The 14,146-nt window shown below is 56.4% G+C and overlaps 2 protein-coding genes across 2 annotated transcripts in view; both read left to right on the top strand.

Moving 5' to 3' along the window:
- Nucleotides 1-5,934, top strand: part of MRPL28 (mitochondrial ribosomal protein L28) — a 6,488-nt gene extending 554 nt beyond the window's left edge. The window contains exons 2-5 of the mRNA XM_044433398.1: nt 140-292; nt 550-684; nt 1,932-2,018; nt 5,582-5,934. Of these exons, the coding sequence (XP_044289333.1) occupies nt 140-292; nt 550-684; nt 1,932-2,018; nt 5,582-5,668 (462 nt within the window). The 3' untranslated portion in view covers nt 5,669-5,934. The remainder of the gene's footprint in view (nt 1-139; nt 293-549; nt 685-1,931; nt 2,019-5,581) is intronic.
- Nucleotides 5,935-14,101: 8,167 nt separating this feature from the next.
- Nucleotides 14,102-14,146, top strand: part of AXIN1 (axin 1) — a 14,210-nt gene continuing 14,165 nt past the window's right edge. Inside the window, exon 1 of the mRNA XM_044433540.1 lies at nt 14,102-14,126. The gene's annotated coding sequence lies outside the window, so the exon portion shown is untranslated. The remainder of the gene's footprint in view (nt 14,127-14,146) is intronic.

Below are 14,146 nucleotides of genomic sequence, written 5' to 3'. Positions count from 1 at the left end.
CATCGTGCCCAGCTCGCTGGAACTCCTACTGAATGACTTGAGCAAGCGCGCTTCGCGGGCGCCGCGGCCCGCGGGCTTGGCGGCCCTTGCGCCTGGCGGCCGGGCGCCGGACTGTGCGGCTTCTCCTTTGCGTCTCAAGCTCTCGCCCCGGGTGAAGAAGACCTGGAAGCCGCAGCTCTTCCGCCGAGAGCTGTACAGCGAGATCCTCGACAAGAAGCTCACGATCACGGTCACCATGCGGACGCTGGACTTGATCGACGCCGCCTACGGCTTCGACTTCTACCTCCTGAAGGTGAACGCGGCTCCGGGCCCTGCCGGCCCGAAGGCCTGTGGGGCGGCCTCCCCTTGCCCGTTTCCACGCTCGGCCAGCATCGCCGGGCAGTATGTGGGGGGACCGTACTCCGCGTGTGCACTGGGCTCGTGAGCCGTGCCAGGACTGTTGTGCTCGCTGCTTGCTCAAGTCATTCAGTAGGAGTTCCAGCGAGCTGGGCACGATGTCCTGCGACCTTTTCTTCTGAAGGATTGTCCACTTTTTCTCTGACCCCATAGACCCCAAAGGCTGAGCTGTGCTCTAAGCTAGGAATGGACCTGAAGCGCACTTTGCTTTTAAGGCTGGCGCGGAGGGACCCTTCTCTCCATCCAGATGACCCGGCCAAGCGGGAGGCTATTTACAACAAATACAAGGTGGGTGTTTCCAGAGATGGGGGTACTTTTACAGAAACACCGCAGGTCTTTTTTCCCCTTTGTCACCTGGTTTCAGTAGCAGGTGCAGTATAGGGGGAAGATGGGAAGCTGTTGAAGGGACCTTGGGTGTTCTGTAGTCTATCTGATCTATGTAGAATAAACACAACAGCACTGACAAGTAGAAGCTCAATATTTGCAAAAGTTTTGAGCAAGCTCAAAACAAGGTGCAATTGTTTTTAATCCTTTTGTAAACAATTGAGAGTCAGGGCAACACAGTGGCCGAGTTTTCTGATAATATCAAACTATTTAGGGTGGTTAAAGGCAAAGCGGATTGCAAGGAGCTCCAGAGGGATCTCTCCAAGGTGGGCGAATGGAAAATGCTGGTTATTGTGAACAAGTGTAAAGTACACTTTGGGGGAAGGGTTTCCCTTTTGAATTGAAGCTGAAGGAAACTGAGCTAGTGGTGACTGACCCAGGAAGGTCTCTTGAGGTTGTAGTGGGTGGTTTGAAGAAATGTCCACAAAAGCATAATTTGCAGTGAAAAAGACAACCTTTGTGTTACATGTAATTAAGCCCCAGAGCAGTGTGAAAGAGGCCAGTGCAGGTAGCCCCAAAATAAACTGGTACATTGGCAGAAAGGTTTGGGGGTGTTGGCAGTGGCTTTTCTGCAGGACACAGTTCATGATGGTTGCCTGTGTACTCTGACTTGTCCACTCCTGTCTTAAGCTCTGCCTCAAGATAGACTCTGACCAGATCGAGTACGGGAAACACTTTGAGTGTGTGGCGAGACTGCTGGATAGCGTTCTTGTCTTGCCTGTATTTCAGTGTGGCTATCGAAATGGCTCGTACATTTGTCTACAGTAATGTAGGAAAACACGGTAGAGGGGGACAGAAGATGGCTCCTGTGAGTCTGGACAGCTCACCTGCCTGTGTTGAGGCTGGCCTGGCCTGACTCTGCATTTTCCATTTCCAAAAACTTTGCAGCCAGAATATGTGGTGCTGATGGTTAGGAAAAGCAGAAAAGGTGGTTTCCCTGTCTTGGGAATAGTTACTCCTCTCTCCTTCTCATGGTAGTAGATCAGAACCCCCGGGCATCCTGAGAGGTAACACGGGGTGGAGCTCTGGGCCCGTTTTGCACCAGGTCAGTGGGAACAACTAAAGGGGCCAGGGGCCAGGTGTGCTTGCTTCCGCTGCCTCCCTGCACACCTTCACACTGAGCACTGCCGTGCACCTTATCTTACCCACAGGAGTTCGTGATCCCGGAGGAGGAGGCTGAATGGGTTGGGCTGAGCTTAGAAGAAGCCATGGAGAAGCAGCGGCTCCTAGAGAAGAAGGTTATGTTTATTTATTTATTTAAAACATTTCTATGCCGCCCCCATCGCAACAAAGCCTCGGGGCGGCTCACAAAGAATACATAAAACATACATACATAATAATAATATAGCAATTAAAAGAAGAAGAAGAAGAAAACAACAACAACAACATTTAAAAACCCCCGGTTCGTTCTCGACTAAAAATTTTAAAATTCTAATTAATACAATAATTTAGCAATTAAAATAAGTTTTAAATAAAAAGGTCTTAGCCTGGCGCCGAAAAACAAATAACGATGGTGCCAGGCGGACCTCTCTGGGGAGGGCATCACATAGATGGGGCACCACCACAGAGAAAGCCCTCCTCCGGGTACTCACCCTCCTTATATCATTCACAGAGGGTTCCCGGAGAAGAGCATCTGTTGCTGATCTCAAGGGGCAGGAGGGTATATATGGGCACAAGCATTCTTTTAGATATCCAGGTCCCAAGCCGTTTAGGGTTTTATAGGTCATAACCAACACCTTGAATTGGGCCCGGACTTCAGTCGGGAGCCAGTGGAGCTGACGGAGAACTGGGGTTATATGAGAGCAACGCCCAGTTCTCGTCAGCAACCTGGCAGCTCTATTCTGCACCAATTGAAGTATCCGGACCGTCTTCAAGGGTAGCCCCACATAGAGCGCGTTACAGAAGTCTAATTGGGAAGTTACCAGCGCGTGTGTCACTGTCGCCAGGTAGTCGTTCTTCAGGAAGGGACGCGGCTGATGTATCAGCTGAAGCTGAAGGAAGGCGCTCCTTGCCACCGCCGTCACCTGAGCTTCTAGAGACAGCTCAGGGTCGAGGAGCACTCCTAAGCTGCGAGCCCTGTCCTCAGAGGGAGTGCAACCCCATTTAGGACAAGGCCCAAGTCCCCCATCCCGAGGCTCGAGCCACCCACCAACAGGACCTCCGTCTTGTCTGGATTGAGCTTCAGTTTATTGGCCCTCATCCAGCCCATTATCTCGGCCAGGCACCGGCTCAGCACAGCCACTGCCTCACCTGGATTGGTGGAAAACGAGAGGTAGAGCTGGGTATCATCAGCGTACTGATGATTCCGCAGCCCACACCTCCTGATGACCTCTCCTAGCGGTTTCATGTAGAAATTAAATAGCAAAGGGGACAAAATGGACCCCTGTGGAACTCCATGGCAGTTATGCCATGGAGTTCCACAGGGGTCCATTTTGTCCCCCAGCACCACCTTCTGAAATCGGCCATTGAGACAGGAGCGGAACCACCACCACGCGGTGCCTCCAACTCCCAATCCCGCTATTCTATTCAGAAGGATACCATGGTCGATGGTATCGAAAGCCGCTGAGAGGTCCAGGAGAACTAACAGGGATGCACTCCCCCTGTCTCTCTCTCTGCAGAGGTCATCATACAGGGCGACCAAGGCAGATTCAGTGCCATACCCGGGTCTGAAGCCGGACTGAAATGGGTCCAGATAATCAGTTTCATCCAAGAGTGCTTGGAGTTGTCCCGCCACCACCCGCTCTAGCACCTTGCCCAGGAACGGGATGTTGGCCACCGGTCTATAATGGGCAGCCACCTCTGGATCCAGGGATGCCTTCTTTAGGACTGGCCGGACTACCGCCTCCTTTAAAGAGCAGGTACCCGGCCGTCTCTTAAAGAGGCATTGACTAACTCCAGGATCCAGGTCCCAATCCCGTCCTTGGCTTTCTTTAGTAGCCAAGATAGGCATGGGTCTAGTAAGCAAGTGGTAGGACGTACTTGTCCAAGCACCTTGTCCACATCATCAGGCCACAACAACTGAAATTCATCCATTAATTGTGGACTCGACGGTGTCGATGGCGTCTCCCCAGTAGAATCTGATTCAATAACAGAGTCAAGCTCGTGGCGAATCTGAGCGATTTTCTCCCTGAAATGCTTGGCAAAGTCGTCACAGCGGGCCTTCGAGGGTGGCACAAGATCTTTCTTCGGGCCCGGATGTATCAGCCCCTGCACCACCCAAAAAAGCTCCGCCGGATGGCATTGTAAGGAGGCAATGGAAACGGAGAAGAATTTCTTCTTCGCCATTCTCACCACCACAGCATAGGCCCGATAATGGACTCTTAAGTGTGTTCGGTCAGAATCACCCCGTGATCTCCTCCACCTACACTCTATACGTCTCCCAACCTGCTTCATCGCCCGTAATTCAGGTGTATACCAAGGAGATGAACGGGCTCTGCCAGGTGGGAGAGGACGCTTGGGAGCGATCGTGTCAATAGCCCTGGTCATCTCATTCCACAGTTCAACCAGGGCATCAACAGGATCACCAGCCTTGTCAACTGGAAAATCCCCCAGAGCTTCCAGAAATCCATCAAGATCCATCCAGCTCCGGGGGCGGACCAATACAACCGGGTCCGCACCCTCACAGAGGGAAAGGCCGCTCTCGAGCTCAAACCTTATGAGGAAGTGATCTGACCATGACAAGGGCGTCAAGCTTAAATTCCTCACCCTCTTCCTGCCTCGTCGAGAAAACCAGGTCCAGAGTGTGTCCACGTTCATGGGTCGGACCAATGACGTGTTGAGACAGCCCCATGGCTGCCATGGAGGCCATGAAGTCCTGAGCCGCCCCAGTTAGAACCGTCTCAGCATGGAGATTGAAGTCCCCCAGGACCAACATCCTGGGAATCTTCAACACCAGGTCCGAGATGATCTCCGTCAGCTCAGGCAGGGAGTCTGTTGGGCAGAAGGGTGCACGGTACACCAGCAGAATCCCCAATCTGTCTCGGTCGCCCAGCACCAAGTGGAGGCACTCCAGCCCCGGCCTCGAGAGGACAGGGAGCCCCACAAGGAAAATAGAAGCTCGATAAACCAGAGCGACCCCCCCTCCAGGCGTGGTTGGTGCTGGACCAGGTACCCAGGCGGGCACAATTGTGAGTGGGAAACATCCCCCCCCCACCCGCCCAGGTCTCTGTGATGCACACCAGGTCAGCCCTCTCATCCATGATCAAATCATGGATGAGTGTTGCCTTATTTTGGACCGACCTGGCATTAAGCGGCAGCACCGACAGGCCCGGAGGGCAGTTGACAAGTCTACCTGGAACCCGCCGGCTGGGGGAATAACCAGAAAGAGGGACACGTGTTAACCATCTGTCCCTCCTCCTCCTATGCTGACCCATTAGACCCCCCAACGCCATCACGCCCATTGCCCATCACCACTCCGATGGTGGCAGCCCCGCGCTCCCCAGGAAACATCATAATAAAGCACAAGATGCACCAATTAAAAACGATCTGTTTGGGGTTGGGTTCCTTGTATCGTGAACCGGGATGCTGCCTCAGGTGTCTGATGGGCGCACTCTCGCCTTTGGAACATCTGTTTGTGTGCGCGCACCAACTCAGTGACGCAGGGGCCATGTTTTGTCTGGCTGCTTTTCCCCTCGCTGCGTATGCCCTGCCAGAACACTGGGCAATGCGCCGGCCGGACAGCTTGGTCAGAGTGGAGTCTAGGCCAAGGCTTTGATTGTTTTGCCTCTCAGATACGATGGTGCTTGTTTGCATGAGGGGTTGCTCTGTATAACCTGTTTTTTCTCCACTGTGTGTGTGTCAGGACCCTGTTCCCCTGTTCAAAGTCTACATGGAGGAACTAGTGCAGCAACTCCAAGAACAGAAACTTTCTGAAGAGCAGAAGTTCTAACAAGTCATCGCAAACGCGGGGCTGGCATTGTCCAGCGTCGCCTTGAGCTTACGTTCAACAGACTGTGAGAAGGGACTTGCTTTGCCCGGGCTGGACTCAGAGCGGTGACATGCATGCGAAAGCTGTCTGCGGTGCCCTGTCAGAGTGCCACAGCGAGTGCCAGCCCGTACCTGGGCGTGAGGGAGGGCATAGCTGTCCTGGGCAGTACGCTCCTCTTCCCTCCAGGAGGCTTCCACAGAGCTCTAATAAAGAGGAGGCTGCCTTTACCTTGCTGCGCCCTGCCCGTTTTTCCAGTGCGTGGCTGCTTGAGAGCACGCCTGCTGCCTGGGAGCCGCGACCCCCTGCACACGGGACTGGAGGCTGGGCCATCTGGGACAGGACTGGCACGACACAAGGCTTTGGAGAATTCCAGGGCGTGAGCCACAGCTTCTCAGCTTCTCGAAGTGCTAGGCTGCCCGATTCCTGCAAGGTTGCTTTCTTCCAGATAGGAAGTACTTGCAGCAAAGTACAACGTGGGTTTAATAGTGTCTCTTAAGAGCGAACGAGCCAAATTTGTGTTTGAGTAAGTGGATGGTATTCAGGCCCAAAGCATGATAACTAAAGAAAGAATGGACAGCCTAGAAAGTGCTGCGGGGATGCAGCAGCCCCTGCCGTGTGTGCTGCAGCTCTCTTCCCCGCCTTCCTTTTGGTCTGCTTGAAGGACCACTGACTGCTGTCGAGACCTCTTGAGGCTCAAGGCCCACACTTCTTGGCTTCTGGTAGAAAGTACTGTGGCTGTCGAGCTCGTTAAAGAGAGAAGACGGCTGGACCCCAGAATGTCCTGTCCTGCCTTGGCTTTGATACCCAGAAAATGTGCAAGCCCAGAAGAGGAACATTCTCTGCCCTCGCTGCTTCAGGAAGCAGCCCCTTCACAGGGGCCTGTGCACAGGCCAGCAAGGACGCAGCAACTGCGTGAGGGCTTGCATCCTCCAGGACAGGCGGGCTCAGTGCTATCATGACAGAGGGCTGTGTGGCAGTTGTATGTTCAGGCAGAAGTAAACACACATGCAAGCATTCCTGCACTGTTGTTACGCCTTACATTGTGCTTCAGGGGCTGAATCTCCAGTGGTTCTTGGCTGTGAGGATAACAGCCGTCCTGCTGCGTTACGGCAAAGCATGATGGCCAACAGCAAAACTGAGCCAGGGAGTTCACTTCCTGTCTCCAGCCTCGCCGGTTAATCTATTCTTTTTGCAGTCTGAGGAAGGTAGATACCGCCTAGACATTTCTGGCAGAGGGCTTGCAAAAGTTCGTGCTTGTTCAGCACTGTTCTCTCCAGTCAGCTGGTTTTTTCTTCAGCCTCTGGCTCGCAGGTACAGCAAGGCCTCTGCACGACGGTCCTGTCTGGGCTCCCATTGCTGGCTAACAGCAAGAACTTTCAGGCATTTTATGCAGGAAAGTAGCTCGCGGTCCTCCCACGATCCTGCTGGGTTCATTGCTGCAGTATTTTACACTGCATCAAGACACACTGCCTTCCTCAGCAAGGTTCTTTAGATGACCTTTGGCTTTGGTGGAGTTCAAAACGATTGCTCTCCTCCCTGTGCTCTGCCCAGGTCTCCTGTTGTGCTCCCTGAGCAGAGTCCCCCGGGGGTTCGTGGCTACCTTTCCCTGTGCCAGGGCACCTGCCTGGCTTCTGCAGGTGGGAGACCTCACTTGCCCTGGGAGGCCGGCCTGCCCTCCCTCCTCCGTAGCCCTTTCTCTTGGCCCAGCGTAGCTGCTGTTCCATGGTTGCTTGGGCGCTTCCGCTCGTGCAAGGCTGTGGACCGTCCCTCCAGAGCCCAGCTTCTGTTCTCTGGGTGCCCCTGGGTCACACCATCAGCCTTTCCATCTCCTCCAAGTGGCAGGGCATCTGCCCATGAACTGAAGAGCCATGGCCAAGCAGAGGCAAGCCCTTGGACTTCCCAGACCACCCCAAGCCTCAGGCCAGTTGAAAGCTCGCCAGTCAGTTGCCAGCTGAGGGCTTATGCATCCCATTCCTCGAACGGGGCACCAGCCCCTGTGCAGAAAAGGGTACTCAAGGAAGACTTTTCAAAATCACCCTCTTTGGAATGGTATTTTAGCCCTATATTAGGGTTGGGGGAGTGCACCAGGGTAAGGTTAGGGTTAGGAAAATGAGGTGTCCTGGCATGATTTTGATGGTGGGAATGTGTTTAGAATGGGGAGAAAGGATGAGTTGTGTGGGAAAACCTCCAGGAAGGCTTTTTCAAAATCACCCTAGAACCCCTGCGGTTGCACCCTGTGGGAGAAGTGGTCGCTCATCGGCCCCGCACTTCAGGACTGGCCGCCCCGCTGGTAGGCACCAGGCAAAGTGCGAGGAACTTCGCTCCAGCAGGAGGCCCGCGGCCCCTGCAGCCTCACTTGTCCCCTCCGTGGCCCCAGCATTTCTCCCCCTGCCCGCGGTTGCGAGGCTTGCCGTGGGGAAGGGTCCCTTTCGCTGCTGCCGCCGCTTGTCCTGCACGGATGTCCCGCCAGCAGGCATGGTGTGCCTGCTGTGGCCCGGAGCAGGATGCGCCCAGGTGGTGGAAGGACAGCCCCTTCTCTCTAGTCTTGTGGCCCCTCCCCAAGGGGGGAGGGCGGAAACTATTTCATGTGGGATGAAAGTGCCCCGTCCCCCTGTTTATCCAGCAATTATAAGTAAATCGGTGGTGCCTACCGGGGCTGGTTGCTATAGTTACACTAGGATTTGAACGACCATCGTTTGGTCCCAGCCTCAGCCAATCAGGCAGAGGAGCCCAGGCTGCAGTCGAAAGTAAAGATTGCCATCTTCCAGCCACACAGTTGCCACGAGCAGCAGAGCGGTTCCCGGAGCGTGGCAAGTGCTGTGGACGGCTCCGGTCATGGCGGATAGTGGAGAACCCGGCAGGAAGGCCACTCTGCGCGGACTGCAGGTGAGGCGACGGGGCCCTTCCCTACCCACGCCTGCTCCCCCCCCCCCCGTGCTCACCCACTCCCACCCATGTTGGCTCTTGCCAGCCGCCACACGCCTGGCCCCAAATTGCAAGGGAGCCGCAGACAAAGGAAGCGGGACGGGGATCCCTTGCGACTCCCCCCAGGCCGCCTTTGTGGGCCTTTCGCATCGCATTTTGTGCCGCCAGCTCATCCCGGCCACCGGCATGGCTCCTGCGGAGCGAGGCTCACGCCCAGTTCAGCCACCCACTGGATCAACGCCCCCCCCCCCACGGTGCGACCACGGTTCGCCGCAAAGTGACTTTCGCTCAGAAGGGGTCCCTCATGACACACATGTGGGAAGCGGTGCCCGGACCCACCGGTCCCCGGTCTCGTGACTGGACATGTCCGCGGATGGGGATGTCCCTTCAGCAGGCAGAAGCCGGGCCCGGATGGCCTTCTGCTTGACCGTGTGGTGACGGGGGAGGCAGGGGGGCTGAGTGACAGCATCAGAACCACGGGATACACACAGTGGAGGGGGGGTCCCCCCACTGCCGCCCCACCCTCCGTATGCCGCTGGCTACGCAGAAAACAGTGATGTTTGTCGATGAAGACTGCTGGATGAAAGAAGCAAAGAGCAATTCCTCCAGACTAAACTCAAGAGAGGAAAGGCGAAAAGCATCCTTTTTTGAAGCCTGAAATGGGTCCATAGCAGACCCACATCGGCTCGCAGGGGGCTCTTAGCACCAGCAGCTCGATGTCCCGCGAGGAGCTCCGAGTGGGTTTTGTGGCTTCTCGAACGGATTAAATTGGTGGCCTGTGTTTCCTTCCAAACTGGGTCAAGGGTTTTGGAGAAGGGTCGCGCATGCAGGGCTCTTTCCTTCTCTCTGTGCCTCCTAAGAAGAGCCTGTTCTGCAGTGCTTGGCAATGGACGGCGTTGTCCTTCTGTCGAAAGCAGGAAGGCCTGGCAGGTGGGGGTGAACGGGCTCCCGTCATAGCTGCCTCCAACGGAAAGCAGCCCACAGAGGGCCGAGGAACAGAGGTGTGTGGGCTTCAAAGGGATCTTCTGGAGTGATTGCTGCATTATTAGGTAAACTCTCAGCAGAAAATCTTTTAATCCACTGTGGCTAATCCAGTCTGCTTTTGTTGGCCCCGACATATTCAGGCCCGACAAAAGGCGCTGCTTGGCGGACACGGGCATACATAATGCATTCATAACCCAGCTCCGCTGCAGCCGCAGGAGCAGGCAAGCAGCAGGGACTGGAACGGGCGCTCTCTCTGCAAGGCTTGTGCCGAGTTTTGTTGCTTCGTTTCAAAGAGCCTTGCTGATGCGGCCATGAGGGACTCGAGGGCCCAAACCAGCCATGCCTTTGCTGCAGCGGAGTTCCCCCTCCTCCACTCAGGGGTTCTGGGCTGGCACATCCGGGCCCCCTGAGCTCAAGGGGCTGGAAGAGGCTCGGCTGCAGGAGTCTCCTTGGCGCAGCGGTGGCGCCCTGGCCCTTCCCCGCCTCAACAAGGCAGCTCGGGCTGCAGTGGCCCAACACACATCAAGAGTCGCTCGCTCCACAGCTGAGGAAGCCAGCCTTCGGGAGGCAGCTGCTGAGAAGCTCTGTGCTCCCATACCCCATTCTGCAAGAGGAGCCTTGTTTTGCAGCCACCAATGAGATGCAAATCAGGAACTCTCCTGTGGCTGCCGAATTTGAGTGTGGGGCCGGGGATGACAGAGGAACATCTCGCAGCTGCTTTCCCTGCCTTTCTGGCTGTAAGATCAGCGCAGCTGGGCCTGTGGAAATGAAGCAGAGGGCTCGGCTGGGTGCGGGGACCTGCCCCCGACTGGCTTCTCAGGTTGGTCCCTTCAGGCTGCTGCTATAGGCACTCACCGGAGAAGAACAGAAACTGACTGCTGACCTGCCTGCCTGGGATTAAACTAGTGTAAATTGTGCATACCGGATTGGAGAATGGCAAACGGCTGCATTTGTCGTGCATTCTACGATGGCTTTAACATGCACTGTATGTTTCAACTTGGAATGTTTCACAGGGCAAAAGAATAATTTAAGAGTATAATTTGCCTGCCCCCTTTTGAAAAGTGATGGGAAAGGGTTCTTTGATTACTTTAAACTCCCTAATTTGTTAAGTGTAGCTCAGTCAGCCTAGGAAAATAGTAAATTCCCAAATAAATTTGTAGATGTGGCCAGCTCCAATGGCAAAGGCCACGCTTTGGCTACAGGATGATGTGGAAATACATGTGGCACTAATGGAGGTCTTCAGTTACGCTGCCAAAAGCGGCCCCTGCAAGAAGTTCTTGAGAGGAACAGCTGGTAACTTTCTTCCAAGGTAAGTGGAGGAAGGAATGAAGAGAATCTGCTGTCCTCAACTTAATACTGACTAATCAGGAGGACTTAGTGGATAAAATGAAAGTTAGGGGAATTCTGGGAAAAAGTGACAACATACTTGAGTTTCTGATTTTAAAGGGAGCAAAATCCAAGTGTAATTATACACATTCTCTGGATTTTGGGAAAGCTGATTTTAATAAATTCAGGATAAGGTCCTGGGAACTACAGACCAGTTAGTCTGTCATCAATGCCTGGGAAAATGTTGGAACAGATAATGAAGCAGTCAGTCTGTAAGCTCCTTGACAATAATTCAGTATTTATTTATGTATTTATGTAGTGCTTTTGTGTACCATCACATTAGCCACTGGCTTGCTGAATGCGTTGTACATGGCCATCCCAAAAGTGTTAATAGTTGAGCTTCAAGAACATTGCACTTCAAATTAGTGCTGTGGTTTAGGAGTGTGGCCTGCCATATGTGGGATAGAATGGATGGCTGGAGAAATCAATTAATACTACCCCCCCTGCACCCCCCCCCCCCAAATAGGGTTGCTTCACCGAAGACCCAGCCGCAGTTTCATTCTGACAGGCCTCTTCTGCAGAGTGCTGGGGGCAGAGGGCTTCTCGGGCACCTGGTGCCTTTGCTGGCCGCCGGATGGACCAAAAGCAGCAGTAATTTCAGGTGCCCAAAGGCTGCCCCTCCCTGCTGTGAAGGGCCTCCCCACCACCTCACCCCCTGGTCCTGCTCCCTCCTCTTCCTTGCCCCTCCACACACTCTTGCTGGACGGCACCCTGGTGGCGGGGCCTGCAGGAACAAATGGAGCCGGCCGGCCGACCAGGCAGGGGTCGGTGGCTGTCCTGCGGGACCAGGTGCCTGTACCCGAAGCCTCCGCACCCCTCTCTGCCTGCGGCAAGGCTCCACTCCAGAGCGTCTCCTGTGCTTTGCCTGAGAGAATAAGGCTCACTCTTTGTTTCCATGCCGGACAGGAAGAAGTGCAAGAGGCACGTGGATCAGTCCTTGGATGGAAAACCTCCCTTGAACAACGTCAGGAGATGTGCAGCAGGGTAACTATCAAGCCCATTCCCAGCTTCCATTCGCCCCAGCCAATCAAGGGCAGGCATGCGGGGCTCCGGAAAAGCACCGCTGCACACCTGGAGGGACCCCGGGGTGCCCCCCCGGTGGTGCTGCAGAAGGCTGCTTTGCTCCTCTGTTCCCCTTCTCGCATTTTGAAAATGGCTGTATAAAGAGCGCGCATTTCTAGAAGCACTCAGTGCTGACTCTTCTGGCCTGTGCAATCCTTTTGTTGGGACTGGGGATGTGGGAGAAGAGACTCCCGTGTTCAAGGAAGGAGCTGGGAGGGAGGAACAAAAGAGGCATGCCCACTGGCCCCGCTAATCGGCTAAGCAACAGAGGACATCCCGATGCAACTGGCAGCTCTGGACCCTGGAACAAGGACACGCCTCCCTCAGCACACCCCTGCACAGCACCACCAGAGCACCCCACAGAGCCCCACAGAGCAAAGGTTCACATCTGGCTCAGGACAGGATAGATGCATAGATAATTTTACCCTCAGGCCCCTGGATCCCGCTGGGAGGGAGTGAAGGGGCTCTTCGTCCTAGCAACAAAGAAACAACGGGACAAGACCTGAGCCATGGTTATGCAGCATCTCATTCAGAGAGCTTGAAAAGGAAAGCCACAGGTGTGCCATCACCAGGTTGTTGGCATGGCAGGGCTCCTGGCCTGGGATGGTGACTTGACAGGCAGCAGGACTACAGCTGCAGTGCCCCGGGGTGTCAAGAACCCTTCTTCACTGCTGCTTTGGCCAGACCTCATTTCCACACCTAGCAAGGTGAAGAACTGGGAGCTGGCGAGCACAGGCCTGCCTTGCCACGAGGCAAAAGCATCCCCTTCTAGGCAGCGGACTGCTGTTTGGGGGGGGGGGTTGGCACCCCAGACTGGACAACGGTCAGGTCTCTAAGCAGAGGTGCGGGCTCAGGATCCTGTGGGTGCTGCAAAGCCAAACTGCTTCTGCCGAGTGTGTCCCATCCTCAGACTGAGCTTCCCGTGTGGGTTCCAAGTGTGCGCAAAACAGGTAAGGAGCCTCCGGAAGGAAGGCAGGAGTAGACAGGCATACCCAAAACTCCCTGCTGCTCATGCAGACACCCATCCTAAGCCAGTTTGGTGGCATGTGCAGTGAGCCAATGAGCATGGCTATCCTGGGCATCCTTTACTATCCGTTATATTACCGTGCTTTCTCCCTGGAGGATCTGGTTCCAGGGCTGGCTGCTGCTGGTGCCAGCAGGCAGTCCTGCATGGCCCTGGCAATAGCAGAGGATGCAAGCTCCGGACGACCGGATGGAGAGCAGCTGCAAGCCCGAGTGGGCCACCGGGCTCGGGCAACAGGCCCATCCCGGCAGCCCCCCCCCCCCCGGGCCTGTGGCTGCCATCGGGAGCGGCCTGCTTCCGGGCCAGGTGGAGAAAGCAGCTGGGCGGGATGCTGCGCCTGCAGGCGCCTGACCAGGCTTGCTCTCTCTCCTCCTTGCTGCCCCGAACCACCCGGGGCTGGATCCGAGCGGAGGCCCTTCCCCGCCATCAGACTGCGGGGGGAAGGGGGCTCCTCGCGGGCCCCGGAGGCGTCTGTGCGCGCCCCGGGACCTCCCCCCGCGGAGGATCCGCGCGCCTCCCTTCAGCTCTCCGGCCGGCCGTCTCTTTCCTGGCGCCTTGCGGCCTGGCGGCAGCGAGCCAGCCGCCCTCCCGGCGGAGGCCTCTGGAGGACGCCGGCCCGGACCCTGCCCTCGCGCTCCCCGACGCCGAGGGAGGCGCGCGACGGGCGGCCTCGCGCTCGACAGGCTGCGGCCGCCGCCCCGCTGGCCCTGCGGCGGCGGCGGCGGACGCTCGCCGTTGCTTGGTAACCGCGGCCCGGCGGCCGGAGCGCCGCCCGTCCTTCCTGGGGCCGCGCGGGGCGCTGCTGAGCCGCCTCCGTCACTGGCGGCGGAAGAGGAGCAGGGAAGGGAAGGAAACGGCGGAGGCGGCGCCAGGCCGAGCGGAGCGGAGCCGAGCCCCCGGCCCGAGCCCCGGCCCGCCCCACCCGCCGGGTCTCGCCGCTATGGAGGCCCCGCGCCGCCCGCCTGCCGCGGCCTCCTTGCCGGGGCGGCTGCCGCCGCCGTTCCGCGGCCTCCTCCGCGCTCCCTCGGGCCGCCGGCGGTGAGTCTCGGGAGAGGGCG

Source organism: Varanus komodoensis, unplaced genomic scaffold (assembly GCF_004798865.1).
Source record: "Varanus komodoensis strain SLA01 unplaced genomic scaffold, ASM479886v1 scaffold26, whole genome shotgun sequence".
NCBI classification, from domain to species: domain Eukaryota; kingdom Metazoa; phylum Chordata; class Lepidosauria; order Squamata; family Varanidae; genus Varanus; species Varanus komodoensis.
This window is presented reverse-complemented; position numbering and strand designations above follow the sequence as displayed.